At 59.9% G+C, this 16,706-nt stretch overlaps 3 protein-coding genes across 26 annotated transcripts in view; 2 read left to right on the top strand and 1 right to left on the bottom strand.

Annotated features, from left to right (window-relative positions):
* The first annotated feature begins 752 nt into the window (after window positions 1-752).
* TRIM41 (tripartite motif containing 41) lies at window positions 753-10,627 on the top strand. Of its 2 annotated transcripts, XR_014230514.1 has the most exons (8): window positions 753-1,885; window positions 3,568-3,663; window positions 4,101-4,331; window positions 5,033-5,055; window positions 5,677-5,804; window positions 7,088-8,204; window positions 9,239-9,349; window positions 10,222-10,627. XR_014230514.1 is itself a non-coding variant. In XM_082333750.1 (6 exons), the coding sequence occupies exons 1-6, from the start codon at window positions 956-958 to the stop codon at window positions 7,603-7,605; spliced, it is 1,926 nt and encodes a 641-aa protein (XP_082189876.1). In that variant the 5' UTR covers window positions 753-955; the 3' UTR covers window positions 7,606-9,145. The 2 variants fall into 2 exon arrangements, 1 of the variants encoding a protein (XP_082189876.1); XM_082333750.1 differs by lacking the exons at window positions 9,239-9,349; window positions 10,222-10,627 and having other exon boundaries at window positions 7,088-9,145.
* On the bottom strand, window positions 9,230-13,949 carry RACK1 (receptor for activated C kinase 1). 2 transcript variants are annotated; one of them, XM_082333860.1, is made up of 9 exons: window positions 13,720-13,949; window positions 12,725-12,896; window positions 11,958-12,105; window positions 11,522-11,617; window positions 11,243-11,353; window positions 10,636-10,776; window positions 10,114-10,224; window positions 9,708-9,780; window positions 9,230-9,248 (listed from the first exon to the last, which is right to left on the bottom strand). In XM_082333860.1, the coding sequence occupies exons 1-8, from the start codon at window positions 13,826-13,828 to the stop codon at window positions 9,715-9,717; spliced, it is 954 nt and encodes a 317-aa protein (XP_082189986.1). In that variant the 5' UTR covers window positions 13,829-13,949; the 3' UTR covers window positions 9,230-9,248; window positions 9,708-9,714. The 2 variants fall into 2 exon arrangements, with proteins under 2 accessions (XP_082189986.1, XP_082189985.1); XM_082333859.1 differs by lacking the exon at window positions 9,230-9,248 and having other exon boundaries at window positions 9,639-9,780.
* LOC309601013 (uncharacterized protein) overlaps window positions 13,927-16,706 on the top strand; it is a gene marked incomplete at its 3' end in the record, with an annotated part of 18,257 nt that continues 15,477 nt past the window's right edge. For 14 of the 22 annotated variants that reach the window (XM_082333765.1, XM_082333798.1, XM_082333768.1 and 11 more), the window contains exons 1-2: window positions 13,952-14,048; window positions 14,288-16,554. Of the gene's footprint in view, window positions 14,049-14,287; window positions 16,555-16,706 lie in introns of all 22 variants that reach the window. The other 8 variants (XM_082333794.1, XM_082333793.1, XM_082333764.1 and 5 more) reach the window with 8 other exon arrangements.

Here is a 16,706-nt window from a genome sequence, read left to right as displayed (position 1 = left end):
GGCTCCTTCCCCTCCCGCAGACCTCCAAGAGCAACGAGTTGGGGGGGTAGACAAGCCCGCCGCCGGGCGGCGGCGGAGACCATAGAGAGCGCGGGGGCGCCGTGGCCTCTGTCGCCGCCTCCCTCGGCGCTGACGGCACGGAACAAGGCGGCGCCTCGGTTCCCGCGGCAACGCGGGCGGCGGAGGCGGGAGGGGGGCGGCTGAAGGGGCGGGCCCGGTTCCTTTCCGCCCACCCGGTAACTTAGCAACCCGCCGCCGGCGTTTGGCGCGCCACTTCCGGTCATGTGACGGTAAAGGGGCGGGGTTTGCAGCGGGGGGCCCGGAAAGCGGAAGCGTTGCGGCGTTTCCCGTCTGTTGGCGGAGCTCGTACCATAGAGAGCGGCGGCGGCGGCGGGGGCGGGAGAGGGGATAGAGCGTCTCCCCCGGGCCCGGGCCGCGGTCGGCGAGCAGCGGGGCGGTGACGGGGCAGCGGCCTAGCCAGGGCGGCACCTCCGGGCCCGGCGGGGCTGAGGCTGGGGCCAGGCCCGGCGGCGGGGTTCGCTGTGGGGAGCGGTGAGGCCTAGAGCCCGGCCCCGCTGCGGCGTGGGGGGGGAAGGCCGTTGTTTGGGAGAGGAGCGAGGCCTCCACCGGGGCCCGGTTGGGCCTGGGGGGTGTTGTGGGGTGGGGAGCAGGGCCAGGCTCGGCTTCGGGGGGGCCGGGACAGGGCAGGACCGGGGCCAGCCCCCGGTTTTGGGGGACGGGGGGGGGTGCTGGAACGAAGCAGCAGCGAGGGGCAGGCCCTGGAGGGGGGGAAAGGGGGGGCTGAAGGAGGAAGAGACACCCCAAGGCCTTGGTGGCACCTGGGTGGGGACCGGCCACCCCTCTGGGTCCAAACTGGTGCCCACCCCAGCGTAGGGAGGACCTGGGGGTCGACAGGGCTCTGTGAGGAAGAGGAGAATCTCTCAGCCCCCTCCCCATGGCGGCCACGGCGGTTTTAGGCGATGGGGTCCCTTCGGGGGGCTCCAGCGGGCGGCTGAACCCGGTGGAGACGCTGCAGGAGGAAGCCATTTGCGCCATCTGCTTGGACTATTTTGTGGACCCCGTTTCCATCGGTTGCGGGCACAATTTTTGCCGCGTCTGCATCTCGCAGCTGTGGGGCGGCGAGGCCGAGTACGAGGTGGCCCCCGGGGCCGCGGCGGTGGGCGGCGGAGAGGTGGGGATGGGCGACGTGCTGGAAGAGGACCTGGAGGATGAGGAGGACGAGCTGGATGAGGACGAGCTGGATGTGGAGCAGGAGGAGGAGGAGGAGGATGGCGGCGCGGAGGAGGAGGAAGACGACATGTGGAGCGAGGAAGAAGACGACGCCGACCTGTGGGAAGATCCCGTGGAGGAGGACATGTGGGACGGTGGGGTCGGGGGAGAGCTTTACTTTGGGGACGAGGACTATGACGAGGACGTGATGGAGGAAGACGTGGAGGAAGAGGAGGAGGTGGAAGAGGAGGAAGAAGAGGTGCAGACCCCTCCTCCCCCTGTCCTGGCCACGCGGCCTCGACGCCTCCAGACCTTCACCTGCCCGCAATGCCGAAAAACCTTTTTCCAGAGGAATTTCCGACCCAACCTTCAGCTGGCCAACATGGTGCAAATCATCCGCCAGCTGCACCCGCACCCCCAGCGCCTCGCGCCGCCCGCCGCCGGTCCCTCGGTGTCGGGAGCCGCGGTGGGGGTCCCGGGGGTCCTGGTAGCGGTGGGGGGTCAGGGGCCACCGAATCTGTGCGAGAAGCACCAGGAACCCCTCAAACTCTTCTGCGAGGTGGACGAACAAGCCATCTGCGTGGTGTGCAGGGAGTCGCGGAGCCACAAGCATCACAGCGTCGTCCCTCTCGAGGAGGTCGTGCAGGATTACAAGGTACCGGGGTTTCGGGGTCGGGATAACGGGGTGGTTTGGGGTTTTTTGGGGGGGAAGACGGAGCTGTCGGCGCTGGCAGGAGCCGACGGCGCGGGCTGGGTCATGCTGGCGGCAGGCAGACGGCGTTGGGTGGTTGGAGGCGGCGTACGGGTGGGTCTCGCCGGGCTGGTTCGGCGAGCGGAGAGAGGAGGGGGGAGAGGAACAGGCTGCGTGGGTTGGGGTGCAGGAGGCCGGGAAGCCATGAACCCGGCGGCTGGGTTGGTTTGGATGGGGAGGGTCTGGTTAACCGCAGGGAGGGAGGTTTGGGACCAGGCGGTGACGGTAACGAAGGCAAAGCCGGCTGGATGGTGGAGAAATCATCCTGCTGAGGAACGGGTGAGCTCAGCTGGTCCCGCCGGGCTGGTTTTGGGTGAAACGCCTCCAGGCTGCGGCGGGTTGAAACGAGCACCCACGTCGTGGTGAGTCCCCGCCTTACAAAGCCTTTCCCGAGCGGCTCTCCAGCCTCGCTCGGCCCAGAGCCCGACCCCGAATCCCCAGCGGCAGAGACCCTTCGTTAGGGGCTTTAACGGGGCAGCTTTGCTGTCTCAAAGGCGTCGCTTCCCACTCGGATGCGACCGGGGACCCTGCAACGAAGCACGGCGGGAGGACAGGGGACGATGGTCGCTGAGCCCTTCAGGCTGCTGCTTACCTCTTGCGGCTTCGGTTTCTCCGCGAGGTCGTGTCTCGGTTTTTGGCGTCTTCTGGAAGGAAGGAGTGGGTTTTTTTCATTCCTTTAATATCCAAAGGCGTCTTGGAGGAGTTGCTGCCGCACGTGGTTGCGTCTCACCTCATCCTCCCTCGCTGGAAGCTCTCCGGAGCTCTGGCCATGGCTGATAACGTTGGCAGCTCCCATTGGTGTCGCCGCCCTTTGAGCCCCTGGAGATTTTTTTGGGGGGTTTGGCAGCCAGGAGGAGGCTTGGGGTGATGGAGGGGGTTCGGGGGGGGGGGGAAGGACAGCGATGAGGTGTCTCGTCCCTGCGTCGGGCTGTTTCGTGGTGGGTTGTCAGAGCGCGGCCGGCTGCGCTGTTTGCTCTTAGGTTGGCTCAGTCCATTTTCCCCTTTCCTTTGACGTGGGAAAGACGCTGCAAATACTCGAGAAGGCAGAAAAATTGATTTCTAAAGGGCCGAGCTGTTTGTGAAGGGCAGAGGGAGCATCTTGGGAGGGCGGCAAGGCAGAAGCGGTTGGATTTTTGGAAATGCCCGAGCTTATTCAGCGCAGGGAATCACGACTGATGAAGCAGGTGGTGGTTTTGGCGTTGGCTTAAGCTGATCTAGGACCACGCTGCTACCGAAAGGCGCAGCCTTGATGGTCTAAGCCTGCCCTAGGTTTGCGCTGAGTTTAGGAGCGCAGATCCCTCTCTGGGTCCCGATCCCAACCCAGCGGGACGCGTGCGCGATGGCTCGAGCCGCGCAGCGAACAGCCTGCGCTTGGCGACTGCGGATGTTCCCCGATCCGCGCGGGGCAGGATTTGGGGCTTTCTAATTAAAACCACTTCCCAGAACGAGCACTTACGGAAAGCGGGCTGAAATCTGGGCGGGAGGTTTTGTTCTCAGCCCTGCCATGGAGTTAGGGACCGAAAGAGGAGAGGAAGGAGGGGATTCCCTGAGCCAGGGATGCCTGAGATGCGTTTTTTTTCTCTCAGAACAAACTCCAGAGCCACCTGGAGCCACTGAAGAAGAAGCTGGACGCGGTCCTGAAGCAGAAATCCAACGAGGAGGAGAAGATCACGGAGCTGAGGGTAAGAGCCGGCTGCTCCTGGCACAGCGAATGATCCTGCGCATGATTCCTTTCCACACTTATTCATTTCCCATTTCTCTGCCTTCCACCTTTCGCCCTGCCAAAAAATAATCAGCCCTCGGCTAAGGAGGACGCTGAAACACCAGCACCGGGAGCGTTTCTTGGCCCGAAGTCTGGTGAGGGGGATGAGCAGGGAAGCTTTTCCCCCTCTGCCTTGCCGATTTGAGCTCTCACGGAGGCGTTGCGGTCCCTTTGCTGCAGTCGTTGGGATCGCAAGGGCTGGAAGCTGTTTCCCTGCTGAATTAGAGCTTAATTAAGGGGGTTTTGTGCCTGAATGCGTTGAGGGAATCGGTAGCCTGGGAGAGAGAACAAACTGATGTCCTTTGGGTCTGCCACTCGAGCTGAGGATGCCTTTCCTCCCTCTTCCCCGCTCCGCAGGACAAGATGAAGCTGGAAATCAAGGAATTCGAGTCGGACTTCGAGGTGCTGCACCAGTTCCTCATCGGGGAGCAGGTCCTGCTCTTACACCAGCTGGAGGAACGCTACGAGAGCTTGCTGGCCCGTCAGAGCAGCAACATCAGCCAGCTGGAAGAGCAGAGCGCTGCCCTCAGCCGCCTCATCGCCGAGGCGGAGGACAAGAGCAAACAGGACGGGCTGCAACTGCTCAAGGTCTTTTATTGATTATTTTTTTTTTTTATTTCTTTCCTATCCCTGGGATGGGAAGAGGGGAAAGTCGCCACCGGGGATCCCAGGAGGAGGGCAGAGCCCTGCTGCCGTGCCGGCTTCTCCCAGGTGTTTTTGAACCTTCCCAAAGAGCTGTAAATTGGGACGAATCACGTAGTTGATCTCTGGACCGTGAACCCTCGCTCGGCTCTGCGCCGGCAGCCGTAGGAACTCCGGCCTCGCTTTATGGCGAGGAGATAACGTTAGCGGTGGGAATTAAGCAGAGCTGCCAAGAGGGGAGCGGACCTCGCTTCAAAAAGGGTCGTCTTCGTGGGAGAACGTCCTTAGCTGGTGGGCCGGATCCTTCCCCATCCCCCCTGTCGGGGATCCCGCAGCATCTGCGGGATCCGAGGGGAAAAACGGGACGAGAAGGGGACGCCCCAAGAGATTTGGGGTTTGCTGGGGTGCCCGTGTTGGTGGGAGAAGCCTCTACCAAGGGGTGAATCCATGGGATCTGTCTCTCCGTGGGATATTCCCATCGCCTGACTGTGGGAGGGGACTCATCCTGATCGTTGGGGTGGTTGGCTCGTTGCAGCTCAGCACGGTGCTGAGCCGTGGCTACTGGGAGCCGGTGGGATCGGCCTCAGTCCTCCCTAAGCTTTTCTTTTCTTTCTCCCCGCTTCCCTCCCGGCTGCCTCCTTCTGCAGGACATCAAAGGCACTTTTATCAGGTCAGTGACTTGCCGGGGGCGTCGTCTCGCTGTAAATTGCTTTTGTGGGGGGGAAAAAAAAAGCCCACGAGCTTTTGTTTTAAACCCCGTGCGGTGGGGTAACGCGAGGGAAACCCGGTGGGGAATAAATGGGATTTTTGGGATGATTGGGGATATGCGGGAGAGGAGGAAGGAGGGGAAGAGATCCGGGAATCCCTCGCCGCACCTGGCAGCCGCTTTTTGGGAGCGGAGCGGGGTCTGCCTGCGCAGAACTCGTCGCCCGGGGAAGCGGGAGCCGCCGGTAAGCGTGGAGGGATTGGTTTTTTCCCCCCATCTTTAAATCGGACAAGCGGCCGCTCTTCTAAATCAGCCCCCGGCCGCTCGCCGGCAGGTAACGGAGCTGTGCCGGAGCGCGGCCTGGCTCTCCCCGGCGCTGGGTGGACGCGGCTCCATCCCTGCCCGAGATTCGGCCGAGACAGGGTGGGAACCGCCGGCTGTACCAGCGTAACCGGTTCAGCCGATCTCTGCCCCGCTCTGGGTTTGGTTTGGTTTTTTTTTTTGGCTGTTTGCTGGGCATCTGGTTTCTCCTGTTGTGCCTTTACCTCCCCCCTGAGCGCACCGAATCCCCGCTTTTTTTTCCAGATGCGAAAACATCAAATTCCAGGAGCCTGAGATGGTGCCGGTGGACGTGGGGAAAAAATACCGCAACTACTTTCTGCAGGACGTGGTGATGAGGAAGATGGAGAAAGTCTTCAGTAAAGTCCCTCAAGGTGAGCGGGACCTGGCTCCTCTGCCCGAGGGGGCGACGCGGCTTCTCAGCGGGGTCCTGGGGAACGGACGCTGGGCTCTTCCCACCCTCCCAGTCCGGGATCGCTCGTGCATCCCCAGCCTTTTTGGGGTTCCCCCTCCAGCTCTGTCTTCCCAGGATTTTCACCCCTTTTTTTTCTGCCGGTTCCCTCAATACTGCCCTCTTCTCTCCTTCCTCTCCACGCCTTGCTCCGTCCTTTGATCCGCATCCTCCCCCTAACGCAGCTGTCTCTGCCCGTCCCAAAAGCAGAGCTGGATCCGGAGTCGCTGACAGCTCTGTGTGGGGCCGGGATGGGAGCTGGGAGGGAATTTGGAGCTGGGATGGGAGCTGGGAGGGAATTTGGAGCTGTTGGGGGGAGCTGGGAGGGAATTTGGAGCTGGGATAGGAGCTGGGAGGGAATTTGGAGCTGGGAGGGAATTTGGAGCTGTTGGGGGGGAGCTGGGAGGGAATTTGGAGCTGTTGGGGGGGAGCTGGGAGGGAATTTGGAGCTGTTGGGGGGGAGCTGGGAGGGAATTTGGAGCTGTTGGGGGGGAGCTGGAAGGGAATTTGGAGCTGTTGGGGGGGAGCTGGGAGGGAATTTGGAGCTGTTGGGGGGGAGCTGGAAGGGAATTTGGAGCTGTTGGGGGGGAGCTGGAAGGGAATTTGGAGCTGTTGGGGGGGAGCTGGAAGGGAATTTGGAGCTGTTGGGGGGGAGCTGGGAGGGAATTTGGAGCTGTTGGGGGGAGCTGGAAGGGAATTTGGAGCTGGGATAGGAGCTGGGAGGGAATTTGGAGCTGTTGGGGGGGAGCTGGGAGGGAATTTGGAGCTGTTGGGGGGAGCTGGAAGGGAATTTGGAGCTGTTGGGGGGAGCTGGAAGGGAATTTGGAGCTGGGATAGGAGCTGGGAGGGAATTTGGAGCTGTTGGGGGGAGCTGGAAGGGAATTTGGAGCTGGGATAGGAGCTGGGAGGGAATTTGGAGCTGTTGGGGGGAGCTGGGAGGGAATTTGGAGCTGTTGGGGGGAGCTGGAAGGGAATTTGGAGCTGTTGGGGGGAGCTAAATTTCTTTTAACTCTATCCCAGTCAAAACCAGTACAGACCCAGGGTGGGGGCTATCGGTCGCGATAGCCACGGGTGCTACAGGCGCGCACGCGGGTGAGGATTTGGGGTTGGGATCTAAGAGGAGAGGGAAAAAAAAATCTTGGGATTGGGATCTGCGGGGAGATAGAGGTGACCAGCGAGCCCCTAACGCCCCCGTCTCCCTTCCAGCCGACATCACCCTGGACCCCGACACGGCCCACCCGCGCCTCAGCCTCTCCCTGGACCGACGCAGCGTCAAGCTGGGCGAGCGCCGGCAGGATCTGCCGGACAACCCCAAACGTTTCGATTCGGATTATTGCGTGCTGGGTTCCCAGGGTTTCACCGCCGGCCGTCACTACTGGGAGGTAGAGGTGGGAGGCCGACGAGGTTGGGCGGTGGGCGCAGCCCGCGAAACGGCTCGTCGCAAAGAGAAAACCGTGGGTCCTCACCAAAAACGAGAAATTTGGTGCGTGGGCACCAACGGGAAGAAATACCAGGCGTTGACGGCCACGGAGCAGACGGCCCTGTCGCCCAGCGAACGGCCCCGGCGCTTCGGCGTCTACCTGGACTACGAGCGGGGCCAACTCTGCTTCTACAACGCCGAGAGCATGACCCACATCCACACCTTCAACGCCTCCTTCCACGAGCGCATCTTCCCCTTCTTTCGCATCTTAGCCAAGGGCACCCGCATCAAAATCTGTGCCTGACCGGCCGTCCCTCGCCGTCCCCGCCGGCCGCCTCTATCCACACCGGATCCGGCCTCGCCCCGGGATCCGGCCTTGCACACGGCCACGCTCCTTCCCCCTCGAATCCCTCGGATCCCGTTTTGGGATCCAACGCTGCACTTGTCTTCTTGCACCTGCTTGCTCACAAGGCCTCTTCCCTCAACCTCCCGCCGATCCCAAGCTGGTTTGGTTTGGAATCGGGAAGGATCCGCCTCGGAGGCGTTTTCACTTCGGCTCTTGCTGCTAGGAGCTCCTCTCTCCCGCTTCCCAGTCGACTCCTGAAGCTTCCCAGCGCGTTCTCCGCCCGCCGTCGAGTTTCGAGGCGCGTCTTGGCTCTCTTCGGACGCGGAGCTCGAGCCCTCGAGCTCCCGGGGCGGGGGGGGGGTCCGTACGTCGAGGAGCTCTCGGCTTCTTGAAATTCCCATCATCGTCCTTCCAAAAATCATCGGCTTTCGTATCCCGGTTGCGCCGAGGTGCCTGGATTTCTTGGGATTCACCTTCAGACCCCAGCTGGACCCAGAGTCGAACCCCCGCTTTAACCCGCAATCTTCTCCCGTTCTTCCCTCGCTTTCCCCGTCATGGTTTTTGTTTTTTTTTTTGGGGGGGGGTCTCAGATCTCCGAACCGCCCCCCCAATTCCCTTCGGAATCATTTTCTTGTGGGCCTGGCACTTTATTCGGGGCCGAGGAGGGCGCGAAGAGCTGGTTTCCTCCTCCAGAGCCTCGCGTCCCGGCCGCGGGGGTAGGAACCGGCCTCCCGTTTTCCCCTTGCAGCTTGAGAGCTCTCCGAGATGGGGATATTTATTTTCTCTCCCCCCCTTTTATTTTTTGTTTTTCTCGGCTGTTGTTGAGTTTCCAGCTGAATCCTGTCCCACTCGAGAGACTCTGACCGCACCGGTTGTGTTTTATTCTTCTTTCTTTTTTTTTTTTTGTTGGTGGATTGGTATTAATTAATTTTTTTTTTTCCTGTTGGCATTACAGAGCTAGTTCAAAATATTTTTGGCTAAAATGAGAATTAAATGGAGATTTAGTTTTATGAAATGTCAAAAAATAATAATAATAATAATAATAAAGAATAAGGTTGTAAACCCGAGTCTCTGGCTTGCTGAGATCCCGGTGGAGGTTTGAAAGATCCGGGAGCCGTTCCCAAATGAGCCTGGCTTAAATTGGGCCGCGTCGGGGGCCGTGCTCTTAGCGTCACCTGGTAAACAGATGCGCTTTAAATCTTGCCTCGTTAATCTTGACCTAATCCTTCCTAATTAGATTAGGTCAGGCCCAGAGCCGCGTGTCCAGATCCCTTCCCCAAGCAGCCGCCTCGCTCTTAGCCGTCACGGGCAGCACCCGGCGGCCGAGCTGGCGCTGCCGAGGGACCAAAGTCCCGTCTGGCTCGGTGACGCCGGTCTGCCAGCCAGGAAAGAGCAAAAAAATAAGCCCTAAATCCGTAAAAAAACGGCCCGTTTGTGCCTGGAGGCTGCCGGGTTGGGAAGTTCCGCGTTCAAACCTCTCCTTCCTTCACAGCCGCTCTGAAAATCCAAGGCCTGGCTTTTGTAACCACCACTGCTTCTCCAATTTTATCTGCTTTCTGGCTTTTCTTGGGAATCGTGTTTGTTTTCCCAGGTCTGCAGGTCTTTTCGCAGTGACGCCACGCGTGGGAGAAGAAACACCGAGTCCCTCGTTAGCCAGAAGGACAGAGGACGCCTTCCAGTCCTACCACCCCCCTGCAACCACGTAATTATTTCCCTCCGCTGTTATTTTTCCGCGCCGTGGGTTTTAACTCGTGCTCGCCTCTCCAAGCTCTGCTGTCCTCCCCCCCCCAAGCCCTCTCCCACTGCCACGTCCCCAACCTTGAAGGCGTGGGGGACAACTTCTTGCGGAGATAAAGCCCTCCCCGTCGGGGATGTTGGGTTTTTTGCCTCTCCCTTAAGGTTCCCGATCTGCATCCGGCTGGAGGAAAGCTCCAACCCCAGATCTTCCGTGAACCTCCGGGTTGTGGGATGACCCAACAGTGGACACGAGGTGGCCACGAGCTCGATAGAGCGCTTTTATTGATTTATTTTTGTACACAAAATTTACGGTTTCTCGCTACCGTGTCCTCATCTGGTCCCGATGGTGACTTGCCACACCCGGACGAGGTTATCTGTGTAGCCGGCAAACAGGGTCTGCGGAGAGAAACGGAGTCGGGTCACGGGATGGGTTGGATGGCCGGCGAGGTGGGACCTCAGGACGAGGGACTGCGGTCCTCAGAGGGCAAATCCCGAAGCAGAGAGGGCCACCATCAGCCCCAGAGGTTGGGGAGATAAAGGAGAAGAGCTCCAAGGTTGAGAAGGGGCCCAGGGAAGGAAGGGACCCAGGGAAGTCCCTGCCCTCGCTGGCAGGGATGGCTCCAGGAGCGTCCTCGCGGTCCCTGCGCCCCAAGAGCGGCAGGAGGGTCCCCAAAATCCTCGCTCCCCAGGGCTGGGGTGGCGGGGCGGGGAGAAGGGGATGGTTTTTACCTGCCCGTCCGCGGACCAGGCCAGGGAAGTGCACTGGGGTGGTTCGGCTTTGCTGCTGGTGCTGATCACCTCCTGCTTCAGCTCATCCACGATGATTTTGCCTTCCAGGTCCTGCAGGAGAAAGAAGAACGTGAAGGAACGAGGGGTCCTGCAGGGAGACTCCCACGGCCAAATCCAACCCACGTCCGGAACGCCCTGAGGGTCGCTCAGAAACAGCCTCTGGATTTCCGCACGGATGCAGTCAGATGGCAATCAAGTGTTTCATCACGGCGCGGTGGCCCTGCGGCCACCGCAACCCTCCTCGGCCGGGGGACGAGGCCGCGGGCGCCGCTGCGCGACCCGCCTCGGTGGGGACAATCCTCCACGAGAGCTCCTCCGAGATCCGTGATGTAAAGTGAGGATCTCCACCACGAAGGTGACCCCAAACCCGGCACAACCCCGAAGCTGAAGGAAGTGGAGTCTTCTGGAGGAGCCCTGCCCAGGTGGGGACAGAGAGGGGACGAGGACCGAGCGGTGACATACCCAGATCTTGATGCTGGGTCCGGTGGCGGCGCAGAGCCAGTAGCGGTTGGGGCTGAAGCAGAGGGCGTTGATGATGTCTCCTCCGTCCAAGGTGTAGAGGTGTTTGCCTTCGTTCAGGTCCCACAGCATGGCCTGGCCGTCCTGCGGGGCAGGAGGAGGGGTCAGAGCGAGCCCCAGCACGCGTCACCCGCCCCGGGGAGGCCTTTTTCTGCCCCCGGGGAGGCCTTTTTCCACCCCAACCGCGGTTAAGCCGGAGCACTTTGCCTCAAGCCAGCGCGGATACAGAAAAGCGAAAGGACGCAGCAAGAAAATGCAAAAATAAAAGAAAAAAAAAGAAAAAAACCACATCGAGGGCTGAAATAGAAGAGCTAAAGAAGGTTCCCGGAGCTGGGTGAGCGTCTTTCTCGTGGTCTTCTCCCCTCGCTTGACATCTGCTACTCGGACCATCAAGTCAGGCCAGAATTTCGGGCTGTTATCACCCCACTTCGAGCCGTGACCACGGCGTGGAGCCCGTCCTCAGGGTGGGCGACGCAGAAATGAGCCCCAACTGCTGGTAGGACGCCAAGATCTCGTCTCAGGGCCTCGGCCTTCCCCCCGTGACACGTACCTTGCCACCGGAGGCACAGAGGGAGCCGTCGGGGGAGACGGTCACCGTGTTCAGGTAGCCCGTGTGCCCGATGTGGTTAGTCTTCAGCTTGCAGTTAGCCAAATTCCAAACCTGGGTGGGGAAAAACACGGGGGTCAGAAGAAAAGGGGGTTAAACTCTGCTACTGCACCCCAATTCTGGGGATGCGGGGGGGGGGAAAAACCCTTCCCCAAGCGCTCTGGCTGCTCCAATCCTCCCCTACCGTTGCCGATCAGCCGGGGGAAGCCGATCCCACCTCACCTTCACCAGCTTGTCCCAGCCGCAGGAGACGATGATGGGGTTGCTGCTGTTCGGGGAGAAACGCACGCACGACACCCACTCCGAGTGACTCTCGTCCTGGGGAAGAGGAACGACGCCGGGTTCACGGCGAGGAAACGCGGCCGGGTCTTCCCCGCCCCGTCCACGGGGCGCTGCAAGATCAGACCTGCCGCATCCCGTCGTTCCGCAGCTTTCCCAGGTCTCCCTCTCATCCCCCATCCCTCATCATTGCAGGACTTGTCCTCAGACCCCCCCCCAGGGAGAGGTCAGCAGGAAACATTTCACTTCTAATCATTAGGACAGGGCTGGGAGACCTGGATTCCCCATCAAAAGCGGTGGGAGCGGACCTAAAACCAAGTCCACGGAGGCGGTTTCTCACGGAGGCGCGATCTGGAAGCTCGCACCTTCCCCAGCTCACCTGCACCGTGTACTTGCAGACGCCCAAGGTGTTCCAGAGCTTGATGGTCTTGTCCCTGGAGCCCGAAACGATCTGGCGGTTGTCGGAGGAGAAGGCCACGCTCAGGACGTCCTTGGTGTGGCCTACGAAGCGACGGGTGGTGGTGCCGCTGCGGGAAGACGGAGACGAGAGGACATCTCACAGACAAATTCCGCCAAGGAGGGGGGAAAAAGTCAAATATTTGAAGGAAAAAGAAACTCCGAGTGGTCTACAAAAGGGTAAGGAGCGATGGTTCCCTTTTTCCTTCAAAAGAAGAAATCTGGAGAAGGATTGGGGGAATCGGGATGAGTTTGGCACACGTCCATGCCTGGCTCTGCAAATCTCAATTCTCTTCTCCTGGTTGTACCAATTCAGCCCAAAACGACCCCAAAAGAAGAGCCGTGAGCCCTCCCGCTGCTTTCTCCCATGCTTCTCTCCCATCATAATTGCAGGACGTGTCCTCAGATCCCAGAGGATCAGCAGACTTCGTGTCAGGTCTAATCATCAGGAGCGGGAGCCGAGGAAGAGCAGCCGAACACCCCAATTCCCGCCTCCGTTCCAAACCGTGGCACCGGCCACAGAAAAATCCCCCCTCCGCCCCCCGCTGGGATCTATCTTCCAACCCAAGAGCAAATCACCCCGTTTTCAAGCTGCGTGGATGACCTCATCCCCTCTCCCAGCACCCAAACGAAGCAGAGACGCCCGCTACGCCCCCCCCCACCCACAACCCCCTCGTCCCCGCCGCTCACGTGGTGAGGTCCCAGAGCCGCAGGGTGCCGTCCCAGGAGCCCGAGAGAGCAAACTGCCCGTCGGAGGAGATGACCACGTCGCTGACAAAGTGCGAGTGACCGCGCAGAGCTCGCTGCGGGATCCCGTAGTTGGTCTCGTCACGGGTCAGCTTCCACATGATGATGGTTTTGTCTGCAGGGGAGGCAGAGAGAGGTAAGGTGGGCGTCACCTCGGGGACCGCAGCCCCCTGCCCGTCCTTCTCCTCACCCATGGGAATGGGGAACTGCCAAAGAAAACGGGGTGACCGAGTCTCCGCTCCTTTGCCCCCTCCTGCCTATCGCAAAGACCCCCTGCCTCCTCTGCCCTCCTCCTCCTCAGCACCCCTGCCCTGCCACCCCCCAGCCCCATCCCTAGGCCGGGCTGCCCTCATGGGGGGGCTCCAGCCTGTGCCCCCCATCCCTAGGCCCACGGTCTCCCCGCTTGCCTCACAGCCTCCCCTCACCCCTCGCAGGCTCACGGTATCCCTGGCACCCCCAGATCGTGGTCTCTCTCCCCTCCCGAGCCCCACAGCCTCCCCTTGCCCCCTCCCTCCCTGATGGTCTCCCTGGGTGCCCTACATCATGGTCTCTCCTCGCTCCTCTCCTCTCCCAAGCCCCACAGAAGCTCCACAACCTTCCTTGCCCCTCTCCCCTCCACGCTCATGGCCTCCCCTTGCCCCCTCTCCCCGTGATGGTCTCCCTGGGTGCCCTACATCATGGTCTCTCCTTCCTCCTCTCCCCTCCCAAGCCCCATAGAAGCCCCACGGCCTTCCCTGCCCCTCTCCCCTCCGCGTTCACGGCCTCCCCTTGCCCCCCTCTCCCCCCGCCTCGATCTATGGTCTCTCCCCGCTCCTCTCCTCAACCAAGCCAATGGTCTCCCCCTGCCCCAGGCCGATGGTCTCCTCCTGACACCCCCCCCCCCCCCCCGCTCCCGATGGTCTCCCCCCGCTCCGCCCCGGTCGGGGTGCGGCCCTCACCGCGCGAGGCGGAAAGAATCATGTCCGGGAATTGCGGCGTGGTGGCGATCTGCGTCACCCAGCCGTTGTGGCCCTTCAGGGTGCCCCGCAGGGTCATCTGCTCCGTCATGGCGGCGGCGGGACGGGAGGATGGCGGCGGATTCAGCGGAGGCCACGGCCCGGTCCCCTCCGGCCGCCCACAGCAGCCGCCAGCGCGGGGAGAGAAAGAGAGCGAGGCGGCTTCCGGCGGAAGCGGAAATAACGCGGGAGCCGTACGGCAGCATGGCGGCGCGCAGGGATGCGGGGCAACATGGCGGCGCGCACGGCACTGTACGGAAAGAGGTGTAGGGGTGAGTGCTGGTAATGGGGGGACATAGGGAGGGTCCTGGGGGGCTGGGTGTGGGGGACAGGAGGGGCTGGGGGGGCTGGAGGTGGGGTAGGGGGCTTGAGGGGGTCAGGGAGGGACTTGGGGGGCTGGCGGTGGGGTAGGGGGGCTGTGGGGAACAGGGCCTCGGGGGGCTGGCAGTGGAGCAGAGGGTTAAATTTAGGAATAAAGCAATTTTAAGTTCCTGCGTGTTTTAAAATCCAGGCGCATAAGAAAATCGCCTAGGAAATAGACACAACTCGACAGGCACGATCAGACCTCGGGGAAATAGTTTGGCTAGGCAGCCCCGGCGATGAAAAGCCCTCCGCCGCCGATTTGCACAGCCCTTGGAGCCCGGCATCTTAACTTTCAGCCCAGGCATCCGAACCGGTGCCGCTCAGAGTCCTCAAAGGCCAAAGCTTCAGCTTCTCACGCCAAAGAAACCTCTCCCGCTGCGTTGCACGGGTTGCCTTTGGAGGATTTGCTTATCGACGCCGACGAGGAATTTCGGAGCCCGTCGCGGGGCGCGACTGGCGAGCGATTTTTCCAAAATATCTTGCAAGCGCTGCCGACCGTCCTTGTGTCACGCTGCAAGGCTCCTCTCTTGGCAGAGCCCCCGGGAGGACGCCGCTTATTTGGCCTTCTCCAAATGCCAGACCTCCGCTGCCAAAAAGAACTGGCATCTCCTTCGCCGTGATCCCCTTTTCCCTTGCTCAGGTTTCCCCGAGACAAGCACCCTCTGTTTCTTTACCGCATGGCAATGTTTTTTCCTCTTGCAAATCCAGAGGATTTAGTCGCCGGAGTTGGGTGCCAGGTCGCGGTCTCTCGTCCTCAGCTTTAACCTTAACCCTCTCCCATCCTCAGCATCGCCTGCCCTTTTCACCGCTCGAAACCAGGGCTGCCCCTGCAGTGATGCCCCTTTTTTCCAGGGAAGAATTCTCCTTTTTAGCATCATCGCAGACCCCTTCTCCGTCAGCCCGTGGCCTTTGCTGGGGTTTGGAGATCGAGGAGGCCCCTCTGAATTTCACGGTGTTGTTCGTGTGTCCTTAACTCCTTAATTTTCAGGCTTTGGAAAGGAAGCTGCCAGCTCGTGTGTCTTGCGGACAGAGCTCCCAGCAAAGATACCGCATCCCGGTCCTTAGGGTTCAAGAGCTGGCATCTACTTCTCCGAGCCTCTGAGTGAGGTTTTTTGGTTTCAGCCCATTTTCTCAGCGTTTCTGGGGTGGGAAATACCACTTGGCAGAAGCCCAGCCCAGAATGCTCCTTCCTAGTTAAACATCTGCCCCAGTCTGGGTCGTAACACCCTGGAAATGTCTCGTTTGTCTTCGTTAACCACGTTTGAGAGTTTAGGCAACTGACTCAGAGACATCTGAGAGAGATCAGGTGAACAGCACCGTCAAAATCTATTTTCTTTCTGTTGACTAATTAAAAAAATGCCAGGTGACTAGTTCAGGGCGAGATCAACAACTTTAGATGTCTTTCACTAACTTCACGCTGCTCTAAGCAGAGTTAACTGGTGAAAATGAGTCTTCTAGGGATATATCTATGGGAGCGGTCTGCATTTTAATGCTTATTTGTCTGGTTGAAGGAAAACTTGTTGTAGAGCTTTGTTAAAAAAAAGAAAAAAAAAGTCCCCTTCAGCAAAAGAAAACAAATTTCACTTTCAAATCTGCATCTCATCACTATGGGGGAAGTGGGAGAGCTGTGTCTCTTTGAAGCAAGCTGAGATATATGGGGAGAGGCTAAGCTGGATGCATTTCATGAGCTGGCTTTTTTTTTTTTTATTTTAAAATAAGGCAAAGTGATGAGAAATCTTGGCCACAGGAGGAGACTCACTCTTGCTTCGTCCTGGTGAGCAGCAGCAACAGAAAGGAAGGAGAAAAGCACAAGCTTATTTCGCATCTCTCTTTATTTTAGGGCAATGCAAACCAGAAATCGATGCCGTCCCTCTTTGGAGAGGGAAGATTTCTGCACAAACAGGAGCTCCTCGAGATCGTCACGCATCCGAAATGCCCGGTGCTATCCACCCCGCTATCTATAGACGCTGAGCTCGCAGACCCAGCTACCGTGTCCCCCAACCAACCCCTGGGAGATGCCGGCACCTCCGGAGGGTGGCCCAATGTCACCAGGTCAGACCTCTGTTTCTATTCCTCCTCCGGAGGACCCTGTTCCTGCGATGACTATATAGGGATCCTCCAGCCCTCCCTCCACCTCGGTATTTAAACCGGCTAAAATTAGGCGGTGAAAGGTCCCCTCCCCGCTGCCAGCACAGCTGTCGTGCCCGTGACGGCTCTTCCAGCCCGGTGCGGACACACAAAGTCTCCGGCGAGTCTGGGTACCTGTTTCCCAGGGCACTGCAGCCCCAGGACCTGCCAAAATCTCCACGACGGACAACCCCCACGTACGCAACCATCGCCGCCCGCGTGCCCTGGGAGCAAAACGGCCCCAGTTGAGCCAACTTCAGCATTACAGAAAATCAACTGCAGGTCTTGGTAAGTTGGTTTTGGGTTTTTTGTTTTTCCACAAGTGCCGGAGAGGCAGGGAAAGCGTAATTTGTGGGTATCCTATTCCCGGATGCCGGTCTGGCTGCGCAGGTTCTTTCATGAAAGGCTGGGACGTGCGTTTAGAAAGCAGAAGAAACACG

The sequence above is a fragment of the Platalea leucorodia genome (assembly GCF_965183815.1).
Source record: "Platalea leucorodia genome assembly, chromosome: 28".
Lineage (NCBI taxonomy): Eukaryota > Metazoa > Chordata > Aves > Pelecaniformes > Threskiornithidae > Platalea > Platalea leucorodia.
Note: the sequence above shows the minus strand (reverse complement) of the source record. Positions and strands in the feature narration are given on the sequence as shown.